This window comes from Psittacula echo (assembly GCF_963264785.1).
Source record: "Psittacula echo genome assembly, chromosome: 10".
In the NCBI taxonomy this organism is placed as follows: domain Eukaryota; kingdom Metazoa; phylum Chordata; class Aves; order Psittaciformes; family Psittacidae; genus Psittacula; species Psittacula echo.
In genome coordinates this window covers 21,338,449-21,356,588 of record NC_137741.1, presented here as the reverse complement: position 1 = coordinate 21,356,588, position 18,140 = coordinate 21,338,449, and the positions used below count along the sequence as shown (strand labels likewise).

The following is an 18,140-nucleotide window of genomic DNA, read 5'->3' as shown; positions in this document are numbered from 1 at the left end:
CACAGCTCCTTGCTTCCGGTGCATGATCCCCTGTCAAGTCAACAGCCACAGCCCTGCTGACTATCCTGAGCACCACAGACACACAGCACCAATTCTCTGCTCCCCAAGTCAGTGATGCTCAGCTGAGGACAACTTCCCATTCTCCAATCACAGCAATGCTCTACAATCACCACCTCATTCCTCCTCCTCTCCCACTCCTCCAGCACACAGCATCTCTGTCCCATTACTTACCAAGGCACAGGATCTTCAGCACCAAATCTCCGTGCGGTGAAGCTGGTTTTGAGGCAACCCACTGAAAATGCTGTGCTTGGTAAATGTATCTGTCACCAAGTTCTGGGCTATCCGCCAGGGACACACTCCCAGAGACAGCCTGGCAGGGAAGACCAGGGCCAGGAAATTCAGCTTCTCCACACCAGGGAAACCCACCCATCCCTGCTGGCTTTAGAGTGATGAAAACCACTCTGACCCAGAACGGTTATGACTGATCTCACTCCACCTGTATCCTGGCAGCCTTAGTGAAGGTCCACAGACCCTCATATGAAATTTAGGACCACATACAGCAGATCCTCTCTGAAGTCAGATCCACACAAAGACCATCACGCAGAAGCAGCCACATGCTGGAAAAGGCCATGTTCCCGTGGGTCTGCAGTGGCTTTTCCCTGTGAGAGGCCCTTCCCTCCCCTCGGCCTCCCCTCCTTCCTTGCTTTAATTCCCAATCTTGGCCACTGAAGCAACCAACTCATCCTTTGCTCTACCTGTGAAACAATCAGCAGTCAAATTGTCACAGCCACAGCATACACAATACGTTTATCCCCTACTGAGGCATGCTGCATTGCCTGAAGACCACTGACCACAGAGAGCATCATCACACAGGGCTGACACACAGAATCAAGCAGGACTGTAATTACCACAAATTTGGTTAGAAACTGGAAAAATAAAACCAAAACTGAATTATGAGCCAGGCTGGACACAAGGGCTTGGAGCACCCTGCTCCAGTGGAAGGTGTCCCTGCCCTTGGCAGGGGTTGGAGCTGGAGGAGCTTTAAGGTCCCTTCCATCCCAAACCATTCTCTGACATGAAATCTTAACTCTCCCAAATCAGTGTCTCTGTAAGGGTAAGAATTATTCTTATGGAGTATTACACGGGGGGGGGAAGGCACAAAAGACTAAATGACATGCTGAATGCTGTGCAAGAAATGGAAGCAGATGCAGGATGTCCCTCTCAGTCCTGTATTTAAGACAAAGGGCAGTTTTGTGCCCAGCCTCCCTTGATTCAGAGCCAGGCTGCAGAGCCTGCAGCTCTCGAGGCAGCAGTCCTGAGCTAACCCAGTAAGGTCAGACTCAGATCCTGATATGCCAAGATGAAAAACCCACTGAAGAGTCAAGGATTGTGCTTGGAGGGGAAATGAACTTTGCTCAGTGTAGACCTGACAGACCCTGTCATGCCTGTCTAATGCATCCAGCATCTTCTTACTCTATGGATAGAAAATAAACCTGAAAACCCCCGTTTCTCAGACGCAGAGTTACAAGCAGCTCAGCACTCAAACACTCCAGAATAACAGCACACAGTGAAATAGAGCAAAGATTCACTAACAAAAACAACAGCTCCTACCAACAGCAAAGGATCAGATTTCCCATGTACCTCTCTTCCCACCCGTCACAGTTAATCCCAGCGTTTGGATACAAACCCCACCTACCTCACCACGGAGCCTTTCTGCTCCAGTGCCTTTTGGAGCTCTGCCCACGGCACCGAGGGAGCTCTGGCTGCCCACCGGAGCCCTTCCAACCCTCTGCTGCAGAAGCACCAGTGATGGAAGCAAGCACAAACCTCGGCTGCTGTGAGCATAATCACCTTACGAAATATGGAGTGCATCTAGAAGCATTTGTTTCCAATATGCATCAATAACCAAATTACAAATGATCTCATACACAGCTTAATACTTCCCTATTGAGCAGAACAGCTGATGAACAAATCCCTTCAGCTGTAGACAGTATGAAAGCTCATATGTCATGGGGACTGATGAGCTCAGAATCACTTTGGATTGCTCCAGAGTGGATCTGGATCCTAACAGGGGGTCATCATCCTCTCTGGGTGGGTTCACCCTACCCAAATACAAGCAAACAGAAACCCCCCTTCACACCCGCTCCAAAACCAACTTGTAAAAGCTTGGAGAGAAAACAAGAGCCATTCCATGCCACAAAACAACTGGAGGCAAAGCATCCCTGTCCAAAAGGGACCTTTGGATCTCGTGAATCACAGAAAACACCCTCCTCTCCCCCCCCCCCCCGTTTAAATTTTCCCCCAGGAAACACAACGTAACTGAATGCTTTTTATTACATCTAAAGATTTCTACATAAACAGGTAACATTCAATAGGTAAACCATTTTTTTTTTTCCAATGCATATAATAAATATTTTCACTTGGTACTTTTATACAAACTGACATTGGTCTACTATACATTTTTAAAAGCCGTTTACTGGTTTGGCATGCCGTATGGAAACTAAGAGAAAGTTTTAAGGCAATGAATGACAGCTTTCAATTCATGGAATTAATGGTAATTTTAATATTCTGCTTATATACATTTTCCCTTTGTTAATTAGAACAATTAACAGCAGCACTTTCGGGGACCACCAGCAATTTTCCCTTGTTAGAAATCTAAGCTCTGTTTAAAAGGAGAAAAGAAAACTGGTTACACTGACAAAACAAACCCTTGTCTATTCAAAATGTGCTTAAACCCCTGAAATGTTAAACTGCAGTGAAGAATTCATTTGTCAAACGTTCTCCTTGCAGCCTTAGTGAGGGTCCAAGAGAGTCCAATGACAACCTATCAGTCATCCTACCCTTGAAAGGCTTTGAGTCCTTGCCGTGGGGAGGAAGGGGCGAGCCTGCAGTTGCTGTCACATCTATTGTTATGGAAGTGCCACCAAGATCTTAACACATGGCCTAGGTTAGAGCATCTAAAGGATGCATCAGTAATGCCCTAAGAGCTTTCAAAGCCACTTCCACCCTGCTATTAAACAGCTGTGTGCTCATACCTGACATAAAACAGGCACAAGTGTGTGCACACCCCACCTCGCTGGTGGAAGAACTTGAGGACAAGAGACCTCCAGGCTAAGGATCACAGAAACTCTGCCATGGGCAGCGAAGGGAGCTCTGGATTGCTCTACAGCATCTTTGTTAATACATGAACTAATGGAGATCGAGTCTGGGAGTGACATTTGCAGGGAACTTGTCGAGAACTCAGACTGAGACTTCTACCAAGCAATGTTAACTGTGGTCAGAGGCACAGAGAATTATCAGCAATAAAGAACACCCTAGCATGAAACAGGAATACTCACAAAGCATATGGGATTAATACCACAAAGGAGGACTTCAGAACACGTCTGTCCCTTCTTTGTAGAGCCATGAGGTTCAAAAATGACACCGGTGAACTGAACAGCCTTCCTTCCCTTCAGGATAACGCGTGAGGAAATGGAAGTCGCCATCATCTGACCTCGCTTTCCAAAAGCTAAGCCAGGCATAAAGATGCCGGATCCCGTGTTATCACACACTTGCCACGGTTCATTTTAGATGTGGGTTAACAAGACTTTAATACCATTGTCAAAAGTGACACAAGCTGCTCCTCAGGTCATCTTTAACAATACAGTCAATGAAACGTTGCCACCATAGTCGGCACAACAGCTCTCCCAGTGTCTCCTGGGTGGTTCAGAACCGGGGCCACACACGCTCCCCGTTACACCGACAGCACTTGTACTCCAGGTTTACAAAGGGTATTATAGCAAAGCATATGCTCTGAAGTTACCAGGTTAGTATTCATGACTAAAATGTATGAGATATATTCCTAGTGTAGGTTTAATCACTTCAAAATCAGACTGAGTTTAAAAAATAAGTATTTCCCATTTTCTATCCTTTTATTTATTTTTTTTTTAACTGACATTTAATAAATTATAAAATTGGTGTATGGTGAAATATATATATCAGCCAGATATGTATGAAATACACATGCATGGGAAAAACTATTTAACTCACTTTGAACTCACACACACGGATCTATAAATACATATATACACACACATATACATATAAACACAAACAGTTGTTTCCAAAATTCAAGTCAACTATTTAGTGGCAGAGGGATGCTGTAAAAACACTAAAAACGATTTTGGATGCCACATAATGTGAACCTCTCAAATAACCATACAACTGATCATACAGCAATACCTAATGCTACTTGGATTAAAGAGGGGGGTTTTTCCTTGTTTTTTTCCTTTTTTTTCCTTTTTTTTCTTTTTTTTTTCTTTTTTTTTTTTTTCTTTTTTTAATCAATGCAAGAGTTTTCAGACAACTTCATAGGCAAAAGGTGGCCCTTGTCAATGCTCAAAGCAACTAACTGCAATCAACAGGTTTGGACATGGAAAGGTCAGACAAGAATCTGCTCACTGTAGTATTCCTTAACTCTCTTTTCCTGATAAACTCATTACCTGCACTTTCAACCAGCTATAAAAATAGTTTTCACACCAGAGGAAATATTTACTCTCTCTGACATGGACTTTGGGACACAAGAGAATCGCTTCCTTCCCTCCCCCTTCTCTTAACCTTAAAGAATCTCCTGAAAAACTGCATTCCAGCTATTTACACGTTTCACTCTTTAATAAGAACGGATCAGCCCAAATGACCCATCAGTTCTCAAACAAAAAGGTTTTTCTACGTCATGCACAACTTAAAAAGAGAAAAGAACCTGGGGAGTGAATTATGGCTCAAAGTTCAACAGAAATGTGAGGAAAAACCAGGGGAATCAAAGGAATTACAAGGCCAAAAACAGAAAATTGAGTTTTGAAACCCACTACCCTAAGAGACTTCAATAGGTAGCAATCGTTTGAGTACACGGGCTACAGGAGGGGGCTTTGCTATAGGGTTGGTTTTTGGTTTAAAAGACTCACATTGAACATTGAGTATTCATTTTGATGGATGTGACCTCCGAAGACAAGTGTGTACCAAGACCATTATCGGCTGCACAGACCATGCAATAGTGTGTTAGTATTTGTATTTTTGTCCTTTTGTTGACGAGTTCACTTTGAAGCAGAAATCTGATCTACTGCAGCTAAAAGTAGGCTTCTCCAGCCAGAACAAGACAGGCCTCAATTCAATAGGCCAGTTACACACGCATGGCTAACTTTAAAGCACAAGCAGCTCTGCAAATTTAAAACTGACACATGCTTAATATTTTGCTGATTAGGATCTTAAGATATTTGACAAGGATTTCATAGTAAGTTCCTAGACACAACCCCCTACAGTCCAATGTGTCAATGCTTTTATTTGGGGCTAGAGTCTATAAAAGTTCTCTGTCTTGTCCCATGTAAGCACAGCCAAGTAAATTCCTCAGCCTGAGATTTTATTGAGTCTCGCCCTCAAGAATAATTGGTGCACTAATGAGCTTGTAACATGCTTGACCAAAGCATGGAATTCAAAACGATCTGAAGAGAGGGTCACACAGAACCAGAAATGACCAAAACAAATCCCAAAAAGCCAAAGCCACTCCTGAAAGGCTCTGTCCTGCGAACAGAGGGGATGCTGTGGAACACTTTGAGTAGGGTTTCTTCCACTTTAAGCATAACGAAATCTGCACTAAGTGTGGGATGGGGGAATTAGATTCCACCACCAAAGGGAAATGACCCCAAGAGGAGAAAAAAACCCTCTCATAAGTTTGAACTTTAAAAGTTCAGCTCCATTCCTGTTTATGTTACTGTGAAGAAAATAATGCCGTTTGTGTCCAAACTGGGGGGAGGGGAGGAAAAATAACTCACATGACAAATGCACAGGTGTAAAATCTTCAGCATCCATAGAAATGAACTGAAGCTCCTTGTTTTTGTTAATTTTTTTTTGTTTTGTGGTTTTTTTTTCTTATTTTTACCAGTGAGGCCATCTTAGGTTTATATACAAAAGTAAAACTGAAAATATACTTTTGTTCTCTGTACACATAAATTTTTTTCCCTAAAAAAGGAAAAAAACTTGTCTATGTTTCTAACAGAAAGTAAAACCAAGCACAAAGATTTCCTCGGACGAGTTCATATATTCCAAAAATCAGTCCAACGAAATAATGTCTGGTATGATACCAAAGATGGACGCCGTGTCCGTGCTGCTCCTACTTGCAACTGGATGACCATGATTCTCTCGCAGGCTGTTGGAGGAAACAAGACTGCTGTTACTGCCACTATTGCTACCATTTGTGGCTGGCAGAGAACTGCTTCCTCCTGCATTTAGCTGATCGAGAAACATCTGAGATGAAGTGTATGGGAAAAAACGAGAGTGTAAGAGTTCTTGATCATCTGATGCAGAAACTGCCGCAGCTGCAGCGGCAAGAAGGGAGGTGTTGTAATGCTGGGGGGGGAAAAACAACATTTGCAAGTTACATTTCAGACACCACAGTTTTGATTCAGACCAGCACAAAAGAAGGTATTTGTAAGCTAAAGCTCTGACAGGTTCTGGGTATCACACCAGCCTGGCTACTCAATCGCTCTGTAAGGCAAGTAAGGCAAGGACTGATGCCGTGAACTTTTACTTCTGCAATCCTTCATTTCCGAAGCCAAAAGAAATTGGAAACCCTAGTATCAGCAAGAACAACTGCTAGAGAGGTAACAGTATTGCAGGACACCAAAGCCAGTAAGGACATGGTCAGCAGCAGCACTCTTTTACCTCTTCAGAAAATTCCCTGTTGGAAAAACTCCCCAAAATTCAACCCAACATTTTGCCATCCCTCTGCTCTGCTCAAAAGTCACAAACCAAGCACAGCTGGTGAAACTATGTGCTAATCACTGCTGGTGGAGGGAAGCATACTTCTATGGAAAACGCATTTAGAAATAGCACCCTTAGTCCCACTTGATGGCAGCAAGAGCTGTCCCAAGTTATGCTCTCTGCTGGTTAGCCCCTGGAAAGCAAGAACTGTAGCTATGAAGAATCAGGTTTTAAATACAACGTCTACGCAGAGGAATTCTGCTCTGGATGTTTCTTTCCACTATGATGAAACACATGTGGGCTATTCAGCCTTGTTCCCCCACACTTATGCACTAGTATAATTGTGTCGTATCAGTGCATCAGATTCTGCACTATGTATTTCAGAATAATTCTCATATCTCTGTTTTACTGAGTACCAAAATAGCTTTTCTGAATCCTCTGGTGGCTCTGGTCTTAATTATGGGAAGTATTCCTCTACAGTTAGTGCAATTCTCCTACTTCAGACTGCAGAACAGGATGGGACCAAGGGTATGTGAGCCACCTCAGCCCCTTATTTTCTTGGAAGCACAGGAGGAAAAGTGACCAAGTGGGATCAAGCTGGCAATCGCCACTTGCCAACCCAGGCTCCTTTTAGGGAATGACTTGCTCAGCTCCCACAATTAGAGGAGCCAGCACCAATCTAGAACATTTCAGTAAGTATTTACAGAATGGTGGCAAACACGGCCTGCCAAACTGTCATGAACCCAGGACACAAACTAAGGAGGTGTCTGGTGGACCTTCAGTCATGGCCGAGGCTCATGCCACCACACCACAGTGGCTGCCTGAGCTTAACCCTTGGGAACGGAAATGCTTCTCTTTTGTTAGCCCTTATCCTACACCCCAATGCTCGTGTTTGATCACAGTCTCTGTGTGCATAAAACAAAGCTGCAGCCTGCCTGTATTTACACCTACATCATACATCTGCTCCTTCCTTGCTTATACATCGATGCCAGCAAGTCCTTCTCAGAAAAGAGTATCTGCCACACAACTTGATCTTCCTTGACTTACCTGATTGTCTCCTGACAGGAAAGGGAAGAAATCTAAACCTGTAAAGAGCCAAAGGAAAAAATTAAGCTTCTCAAAACAAAAAAGCACCCCCCAATTTTCCCCCCACTTATGCTGAAATTAAGCCAGCATAATACTGGTGACACTTCAGATTCTCTTCGCTACCAGAGCCCTTATAAACCTTATGGTATTTTTGGGGGGTTTTAAATACCATCTCATCCTCTGTGGATGCAGAACAGTATTTTGCACTACTGTACTGTCAAACCACTGCATGTTTAAATCCTTCTGCAATAGTTATTACTGCATGCAGAGCTGTACTTACAGCTACCAACAGTCAGAAGCTCACCTTGCAAGTCATAAGGCATAGGTGTCATATGGAATGGATGCCTGTAGTCTTGGATAAGTGACGTATTGATGTAGCTGGTGTCAACAGCAGGAAGGCTTGGTGTTCTTGACACGGGTGATGCTTGATGGGGTAAATTTAAAATGCTGGAAGAAACAAAGGCTTGTTACAGGTGTCAAATACAGTCCTGGCTTTATTGCTGTCCCAAGCAGGGCATGGCTATTTTCAAGTAGAACACAAAGCCAGCCTTGCAATACGCAGTATGAGCTTTGTGTCAGCTCCCCTATTAAATGCCAAAGCTTCAGTGCAAAGCATCACAATGCTACAGCTCCTCACTGAGCCTGGCAGGGGATGGAAGCAGGGAAGAGATAGGAGCATCACATGTTCCCCAAGCTTCCTTCTCACAATTACATTTCATCAAGAAATTTAATTCAGTCCAAGACAGCTGAAGCTCAGCAAAATAAAAGCTAAGACCGGTTCAGTCTCAAACAGCAGAAACTGATGACTCTTGCTATAAACGGCATTGGGATCTCTGCTATAAATATGTTACAAATACTAAGCCAGGACAATCCTAAAGGTATACTGAACCCCGAAATCCCCCATACAAATCTGTGTAATGACACATTTATACCCTACAAGGTAAGTGGCAATGGAAGACAGGCAAAAAGGTCTTGAGGAGTTTTAAGTGATCACTGAGTCATTTACATGACTGGAGTAGTAATCACTTCAACAACAGGATCCCTTCAGTGCAGCCTGTTTTCATCCCTACATGTTTATGTAAACAGGGTGCTACTAACAGCTTGGCTACTTAGGTGTAATCAGGTTATTCTGGCATCCTTTATTACTATGCTACTGGCAGTAATCACCAGCAAAACCCACACAACTCCCATACCACACCCATGTTTCTCATTGCTCGCTCTCTCCGTATCTGCTGCTTTTACATTTCTTTAGGGAAGAAAAACATTTCCAGATTTGCAAAAACAAAACCCTTCTAAGCCACAACTTTTTGCACCGTTTTATATTCATTTTCACAAACACAACTGAAAACTGCATCACGTTACACACTTGACAACTCCATGTTATTTCAGTCTTCTTAAGCCTTGCGGCCCAAGATCAAATCCATTTGCTATAAGCTTCTAAATCAGGATATAATCCAGATACAGAACTTTCCAGATACAATTTCTGTTGAAATTTATTACTACTCTCCACCATGAGTACATTCTCTCTGCACTGGCCTGTTTTTATCCTCACCCCTTATTATTTAATGGTGATGCTGGAGATACGGAAGGACAGCTTCTCTTTGCAGATGGTTCTTCATCTTCTTCATCTGATGAGCTATCAATGGTTAAATCGATTACTTCCACCTTCTTATTTTTATTTGACTGTTGGTGAGAAGACACCTGATGTTCCAGGGAAGAGCTTATGCATCCTATACAAAGTAAGTCAACATTATAAGATGTAGATTATCAGCACCACTATACTCATCATAACATCACAGCTTATTACATGTTTTCACAAATAAACCTCACAACTCAGAATAAAAGACAACAAAATTACATAGCTTTGATAACTTAAAAGTACCATCAGCCCCAACAGGTACTGCTCAAGTAATCTCTTACAAATGATCATGAAAAGCTTCAAACATAAGTGCAAAAATGAGCATTTTGAAAAGTTAAAAGGAACAGCAATACTTAACAGTGCAGCGTATCCAGTCCATACACCCCAAAACACAACTTACCATCAACTCCGTTGTATGATGCAGTTACTTCCTGCACTTCCTTCTTCGATCTCATAGGAGCCCAGGATCCATCCTCCTTAAACTGAATTTCATCACAATCTGTACAATACTTCAGGATTTCCATGAACAGCCTGTCAACCAAAACCATTGAATATCAGTCCTCAAAAAGAGCTTAACACCTTTCTTACTCCAATACCTTTATTAGTCAGTGTAAGTATGAATTACTGTTTCAAGAGTTGAAAGCTGCCATTGTTCTACCCTTCTCTCATCAATTTCCTTGATAAAAAGGAGTCATTGAAAAATCTAAAATATTATCTAAAACTCTACACAATTCCTTACTGCAAGAGAGGAATCCTGCAGAGCTCATGTCACAGAACTCTGTTTCCCAAAAGGAAAGAAGAATGTGAACTAGCATTAAAAAAACCAATCTCCTCCTAACCCATACTTATCTTAAAGGAGTCAATATAAGTGAGTATGTAATGACTACTATTTCCTGAAACCTCTTTAGAAGCTGAAACTTTCTACCAAAAGCTGAGCATGGGAATCTGAACTTGCAGCCTCTTCTACTAAGCTGCATCTCCTAAAATGTTTAGGATCCTGGCACCACATCACTCTCAGTGGGAATTCCAGCTTTCGACCAAGACTATTCATGTGGTTCTGCAGGAAAAAGCTTTGCTTTAATTAGTGAGAAAGTTCGCTCTTTCCTGGATTGAATGCTTTCTACAAATAACCTTCTCTTTGGGATGCTATAATTGTATCACCTGATCTCCAGTGTCTGCACCTGGCAACACAAGAAGTAAGGAAAATGTGCTGGTTTAATTAGTACTACTCTGAGTCTTTACTATTTTAGGCTGAAACACAGAACAAGGAACCCCACAGATCTTTGATCCAAAGCAGAGGACCTGAGATCCACGAATCCAAAAAGACTGTCTCTCCAAAAGCTTTTGCAAGGCCTCAGAGTGGACCCTGAGCAATCTTCTGCTTCACTAGCAGGTCACCAAAATGAAGCACCTACTCACTAAACACAGACTCAGTCATTTGTGAGGTGGTTTTCTGGGGTTCTATTTGTTTCAGGGGTTTTAGTTTCACTTTTGGGAGGGTCTGTTTGTTTGTCTGGGATTTTTTTGGTTTGGTTGGTTGGTTGTTGCCCTTTTTTTTGCGGTTTTTCTTTGAGCAAAACATTCTGAGAGTGTTCTCAGAAGATTCGGCTCGTTCTCTTTATCACACTTTGGAAAGAAGATTCCTATCTAAGGAATTAAAATGCAAACCCAGGAATACATACTTGGCATTTCTTCATGGAGATGAATACTAGATTTCTTCGGGGGGGGTTATGTTTTGCAGGTAGGCAGGACCAGAGAATCAATCTCTGTGTCACTTTCTGTATATAGCAGCTCCCCGAGCGTGAAACTGTACATGGTATTATGCACGCAATTGGGGAGGTGGCAGTATTTATTTGATCTAACATGAATGTCTGCTCTCAACTAGACCAGGTTTGTGCCATTGCTCCATTAAAAGACAACATGTGCTGTTTTCACCTAGGAATGCAGCACTATGGAACACTGGGGGTAAAAAACCCCAAACCCACAACTATTCTAGGCAGGATAGCTCAAAAACCTACCCAGGATTGGAAGGAACACCTTTCATTATTATCACCTTTAACAGTTTGATGACCACAGTTCTTCCAAAATACTGAATGAAGGGGTACCTGGTTAGTAATTCTTCACCAATAGCAGGGAAATTATGTGCAACTTAAACCAGGTCACAGCCAGATAACCAAGATTTCAGATCACTGCATTCTGTGCAGCACAAGAACACTAAGCAGAGAGTGTAAGTACTTCATTTTGACTCAAGCTTTACTTACCCATCAATAATGAGATGTTCATAGGGAGCCTTCTTATCACAGACAGGGCAAACCCAAGTTGGTTTCTTTTCATTCATTTGAATATACAGAGTGGCATCAAAACACTGCAGGTGGGAACAAGTCAGGGCCCTACAGGGTATAGTTAGCCGCATTTTACCAAGCTTTAAGAGAAAGAAAAGAACAAGATTAAATCATTTTGGTATGAAATTAACAAACAGGGCTTTTCTGTCTGAAAAGAAACGGAGACAGGTTGAGTTTCATCCCACAAACTCTCACAAATCTGAGTTTTAATTAAAATACATGTCACAGGCACCGTTCCCTCCTTCCTATAGGTTTGATTATTGCACAGAAGTTACTAAAAGTCTCAATTTTACCTACATTTGACCAAGGAAACTGAAGACTACATCCTTCCATATTCCCTGGACAAAATACTGAGCTCAAGTAACATAGCAGTGTCCTGAATGAACCGCAAAAAGAATTCTTCACTAGTACTTTAAAAGCTGATGAACGTGCGTCAGAGCTCTTCTATCCTCACACAGCTGAAGTCTGTATTCAAGCTGCTGTCCGTACCTCAGGCAGCAGGGTACCACCAGAACCACTTGTTTAACTTGACAGTCACAGAAGCAAGCACATAGAAAATGCATTTATGGATCATTTCCTGACATGTTTCTCTAACCATCATTTTCACTCCTTTCTCCAGGAAGTGACTACTCACAAAATAATTCACACCTGCTAACTATTAAACCATTTTATACTCCTCCTGCTGTGATAAACACCATTGCTATGTATCAGTTGTGAGCCAGCCTGAAATCTCACTGCCTTTTTCTCGTGTAAATACAAATAGCTGACTATCCCCTAAAATACCATCATACCTTTTCAACACTGCAAAGGGCCTGCAACTGACAACAGAAGATGAGACAGGAAAAGATGAGTTCTAAAGTGCACTTGCAGGTGGGGACCATCCTTCCTTCAAGTTGGTAGACAGTGGACAGTGAGGTTTTGGAGGTCAGTACAAAGCTTCCATGAGTTTAATACAAAAGGCACAGCTGAGTGCTTAAGCTGAGCAAGTAACATAGGAGCGTTACACAGCAAAGGTGCTTAGGCTGAATTGTATAACAGGAATATCTTTGGATTGGATAAATCGACGCTAACCCAGACCGTAAAACATCATCATGCGATCACACTGAATGCAAAACTGATTACAGTGAAAGGCATTTCATCTTAATCTGAAATTAAAAAGCTTGCTCTCCTCAAACAAACCCCAAGCTGTTGTTTTCTGGCAAAGTGCTTACGCTGCAGTTTAGGAGGGGCTTTAACTGACCACACTAAAGGTAAGAAGTAGGAATGTCTAAACAAGACTTTTCCCACATTAAAAAACAACAAAACAATTACTTATTAAGGAATATTTATACTGCATATTTAGAAGTTATATATATTTGACTAAAATAAACACAACTACTTCATTCGAAAACCTTCAGCCCATTCTAGCAGTCGACAGGAGGAGGAACTGGTTTTAGTAGGGCTTATAGGGCTTAAAGAAAGCACGGTGGCCACACATAGTGATTCTGAGCAATACAGGATGGGTGCCACAGGATGGCACTCAATCTCAGAATATCAGAAAACTAAAACCACATCAAGAACAAAGGCTCTACACAGAGTCCACTACTTCCTCCATGATGCTTTTTCTCATGCATCCCCTGTAAACAGCAATCCCTCCACCCCATTCCCAGCAAACTCAGCTACACCAGTGGATCTGGCTTGTTTTGCTTCCTTTGGGCTCTCAGTCACTGTCACAAAACCCACCACCAGATGGGAGGGGAGCGGAGAACTCCCTGGGGAGCCGGCAGTAATGGTAGTGGTGAGCTCAGACTACAGGAGGTGCTGTATGTGCCATGTGTTTGGCACCCCCTCCCCCAAAATCCATGACCAAGCACATTATTTCTATGCCATCGTGAAGCCCCAACAAAGCAAGGCCCCTGATCCATGTCTGTTAGGAATTCTTATCTCCCAGATGGTAGGTCAATGGCTCATTTGTTTTTTGGGCACAGTAAGAGACTCCTAGCTCAGTAAGGATCAAGAGTAAGGGTACCAGAGATAAAACCCAGATGCTTCTATGTGATGCAAAAGAAAACTAAGGAAGGTCAAAGACACGTGCTGCAGGAAGAACATAAATACCTGCCTCCTGAGCAAAAAAGCAGACTTAAACCAGAACATTTTCACAAGCTGTTGGTATAAAACCTCTTCATTTCTAAGCAGCGCCCGGATTTAACCGAAGCCATACACATGCAGATGGAATCAGCATACTCAGTGTTAACAAGTGGATGCCTCCTTTCCCATTTTTGGCATTGAACCTCCTGGATCAGCTCTGCCATGCTGGCCAAGCTGTGTCAGAACCGACAAAAGAAAAGGTCATAAAAGAAGGGATGCATCCCAACTTGTGAAAAACTGTGTTTCCCAACACCGATACTGTTTTGATTCCTGCCTGTCGGCAGCCAAAGACACACTGCCTTCACTGCTTTTACAAGCATACAAAACCCTACTATCTGCTCATGTTAAAATATGCACCTAAACCAGGAGCTGAGGAATTGTAAACAAAGCTGCAAGCCCTCCAGGAACATGCTGGATCTGGAATTTTTGTTCACTTCAATATCTGATCCGGCTGCAGAGCCTGTGGAGTTATTTATTTTCCTTTCAAAGGAAAACAAGAACATGAATTCAAGTGTCTTCCTGACATACAGCCCCAGCCCTGCCCATTTGCTGCTGTATCTCGGATGGATGCAGGCAGCAGTTAAGGACAGCGTTTTCAAACGTACTCCATGGGCTGGGAGGGAGAGGAGGCCTCTGTGCTAAAAAAAGCTCAGCAGCAAAACAAAACACATTCAGAGGAAGCTGCCTCGCTCTGCGCTTTACTTTGAGGGCAAATGAAAGGTTCTAAAGTCTAAACCTTTCATGCCCAGACAGGCAATTTCATTGAGTTTATTGAAGTATACACACAAGAGATTCGCCCCCCTGACAAATGAGATGGGAGAACAGCACCTCCCATTAACAGAGCTGAAGATGCACCATTCTGTCATTTTTGGTTGTGCTGTTGGAGACCAAATCAGTGTTTTTAATGTGTACTTTCAAAGCATACGCTGTGCATTCAAGCATTAGAAAGGAAGCACAAAATATTTACCAAAAAATTCTCCCTGAGCCAAATGCTTACAAATGAGCAAGTAAAAGTATGGGAGCGATAACAGAATTACATTCAGACCCGAGGACAGTCTGAATCATCCTAATAACGTTTCTATTCATAGGCCAGGTTGAAAGGTACAATCTCTGACCCAACAAGCTCTTGCAATGATGGATTATTCCAAGAGCCACAGTGAAATAAGACAGCACTGAGTGAGGAACATGCTGGAAAAAATGTCAAGTGTGTAGGTTTTGTAGAGAAAGGAGATAAATACACTCAAAATAATCTGCTATAGACTTTGTTTTGTACGTCTATCAAAGTAGTAGTGAATTTCAAAGAAGAAATACTGACAGAGGTAGGACTTCTGAAGAGCTACATCCTAACCTCTGATTTCTGTTTTGGTTTTACCCCTGGCAGGACTCTGAGAAAGCAAAGCTGAATTTGACATCTTTAGGTATAAGCAAACTTGGAGTTTTACAAGCAATGTTGTAGAGGATATTCCTGCTCTAACACTAACTCATCTGCATCACAGTCAGCAAGGAAATAAAAATGCATGTAAAAGCACTGCAGAAGAACTTTTATCAGTAATGGAGGCAATTGAGGCAAACAGAAATGTGTCAGAACATTCCCATGGAATCATCTATAAAGCAAAATAAGTGCCTCAAGTGGCAGCTCTGACAAATCAGGTACAACTGAAGTAAAAATCTGTAGCTCCAGAAGATGCATGAAGGTTAATTTAAGATAACGAATTAATACACAGGAACTTCCAACAGACATTTAATTCTTACTAACAGATTACTATTTTTGCCTGTATTGGAAACTCATTTTAAGTGGTAAAAACATTGTGCCTAGAGTGACAAGGAACTCAGCAGGACTCTCACTGTGCTTTCTAGAACGACACAGTCCTAACAGCACAACAAGAATTCAGCTATGACAACTCAGCAAAATCAGCTGCCAGGTGTGGACCTGAAACACTTCAGTGCTCCGCATCTGCAGCAGTTTTGATGTGACATCTTTCATGGGTTTGCAAGATTACAAGTTCTGAGGTTCTAAGTTTACCGATCAAGATATTATTTGTAAATGCAATCCCTTTATCTTTCTTATATGAGTTTTATCTTCCTTATAAATGTGTTATTATTTAGTTAGCATCAGTGCTGATATGGAGAAAGTCTTAAGATTGAATATCTTGAAAATACCACATTTAAGGATTTACAATAACCTAATGCATATATAAAAAGCAACCACAATGTCAAATATGCTTCTTCTGAAGCAAAGCTTATCTATCTAAAAGGTTTATCTCTTCACACTGGGAGAGTTTAAAAACATATTAAATTACTTGAGAAAAAAACTTTAATTTTGCAAGATTAAAGTCAGTTTTCTTCCTAGATTTCAATACTGAAATTTCATGTCAAGCTTGAGCAGATTGAACCAAACCAGAAAACAGATGTATCCTTCAAAAGAGGTTAAAAAGTGACACTGCAATAAAGATACTGTGTCAATCAATACAGAGAGACAGTATTCTGAAGGTGCATCAAGATCAAAAGAGCAAAAGAAGGTGCAAGATCAAAAAAGCACACATAGTATTAATGTTGTGCAGTTTACCAGTGATAACATAAACCCCAGTATAAACCACCACTTACCTCTGCATCTACTTGGTTAAAAAACAATTATAAGTCAAGATAAAGTACATTTCTGCCTCTTTCACATTCACAGAATCAGAGAATCCCAGGCTGGAAGGGACCTCAAGAATCATCTGATCCAGCCTTTAAGGTCCAACCTTCCATTCAGTGGAACTGTATTCTCCCACTTCAAATTTGGAATAAATCCTGTTTGACCTACCTCTAGGAGACTGCTTCAGTTTTAATCTAACATTATTAAATGCCCAAAAGTGTACATCATATAATCAACTTCAGTTAAAAGATGCTCAATTCTTTGACTGCAGACAGTGGCTGAGGAGTGATTTCCTATCAGTAGATTCACCTACCTTTGATTCCTTTGATTCCACTGAAAGTGGTTTTATCATTACCAAGGACACAAACTGCACACTCTGATGATCTAGTGACAGATTTAAATGTACGCTTACATACACTTCTGAATAGCATTTTCAAGTTAATGGAATACTCATTTTCTCAGGGGTATATCACGTGCTTAAGCATGGTGACAGGTACCTTCCACACTGGGTCCTCTCCCCATAAAGTTAACATACAGGTAAACACAAGGTAACCCCTATTGAATAAATGTCCCAGAACAGCCACATTTTGATCAGAATCAGTTTTGAGGGAGTAAAAACCACAGAACTTACTGGACAAAGGAGAGAAACTCTTAAGCTTGTTGTTGCAATTTCACTGTCTGGATCGGCAGTCAGTTTCTCTTTAACTGTTATTGGAAAGAAGAAAAGGTTTATTTTGCAGATGATCTGAAACACAAATTGGATGACAGAAATAAAACAAGTCTGAAACTTGCAGTTTGCCATAGCCACTGGAAGCAAGCAGCGGTGACCACTGTTTCAGGCTCACACAATAAATATGTATCCTAAGCAGTCTCTACTCTTTAGAAAGATCATAAATGATAAGATTTAAGAAAGTGAAAAGCAGAAAAGCTCATCTTAAACCAAGATCCCTAGAAAATGTATTTATACAGAGATGTCTCTTTTCATACACATGCAACTTTGTGCTTGACAGTTATTTAAAATCTACCAACAAGATGAGCCACATTGACTTGACTGTTAAATCCAAGCACATTAAAAATGTGTTAGTTAACTCCCACGTGGACAAGCACCACTGGAAACCTCTGAAATACTCATCAAGCAACCCTGTGATTTAAAATTGAAGAGCAAACTGAGAAACAGGCTATCAGAAGTACTCTGACAAAATCTGAGTTTTAAATAACTGCAGTGAAATATTAGCACTGTAGAAGTCTTTCATCTCAACCCATCCTCTACTTCTACTTAAGGACTGGTGTATGTGCAGTCATTTGCTACATGAACAAGTCAGCTCCATGTTCCTCCTGCTCTGTGAACTGCTCCTACACCCTCATTCTCACCCTGTATACACAGGAAACTCTACATTTTTGTGCATACAAATCACCATTCTGCATTAGCACAAGCTAATGCCATCGCTGTGTGCCACTGGCTTTATAGCATTTACTGGTGGGCTAATTCCTTCCTTTTTGGAGCAGGTCCTGTGCTGTGTACAATACACATTATCTGAGTACTAAAGAGTATGACCCACAGCTGTCAAGTGTTGGCATT

The 18,140-nt window shown here is 41.7% G+C and overlaps 1 protein-coding gene across 1 annotated transcript in view; it reads right to left on the bottom strand.

Moving 5' to 3' along the window:
- Nucleotides 1–2,371: 2,371 nt before the first annotated feature.
- The window catches only part of PIAS1 (protein inhibitor of activated STAT 1), a gene marked incomplete at its 5' end in the record, with an annotated part of 62,386 nt that continues 46,617 nt past the window's right edge, over nucleotides 2,372–18,140 (bottom strand). The window contains 7 exon segments of the mRNA XM_080626131.1: nucleotides 2,372–6,378; nucleotides 7,780–7,817; nucleotides 8,123–8,265; nucleotides 9,371–9,548; nucleotides 9,858–9,988; nucleotides 11,719–11,879; nucleotides 17,193–17,266. Of these exon segments, the coding sequence (XP_080482257.1) occupies nucleotides 6,082–6,378; nucleotides 7,780–7,817; nucleotides 8,123–8,265; nucleotides 9,371–9,548; nucleotides 9,858–9,988; nucleotides 11,719–11,879; nucleotides 17,193–17,266 (1,022 nt within the window). The 3' untranslated portion in view covers nucleotides 2,372–6,081.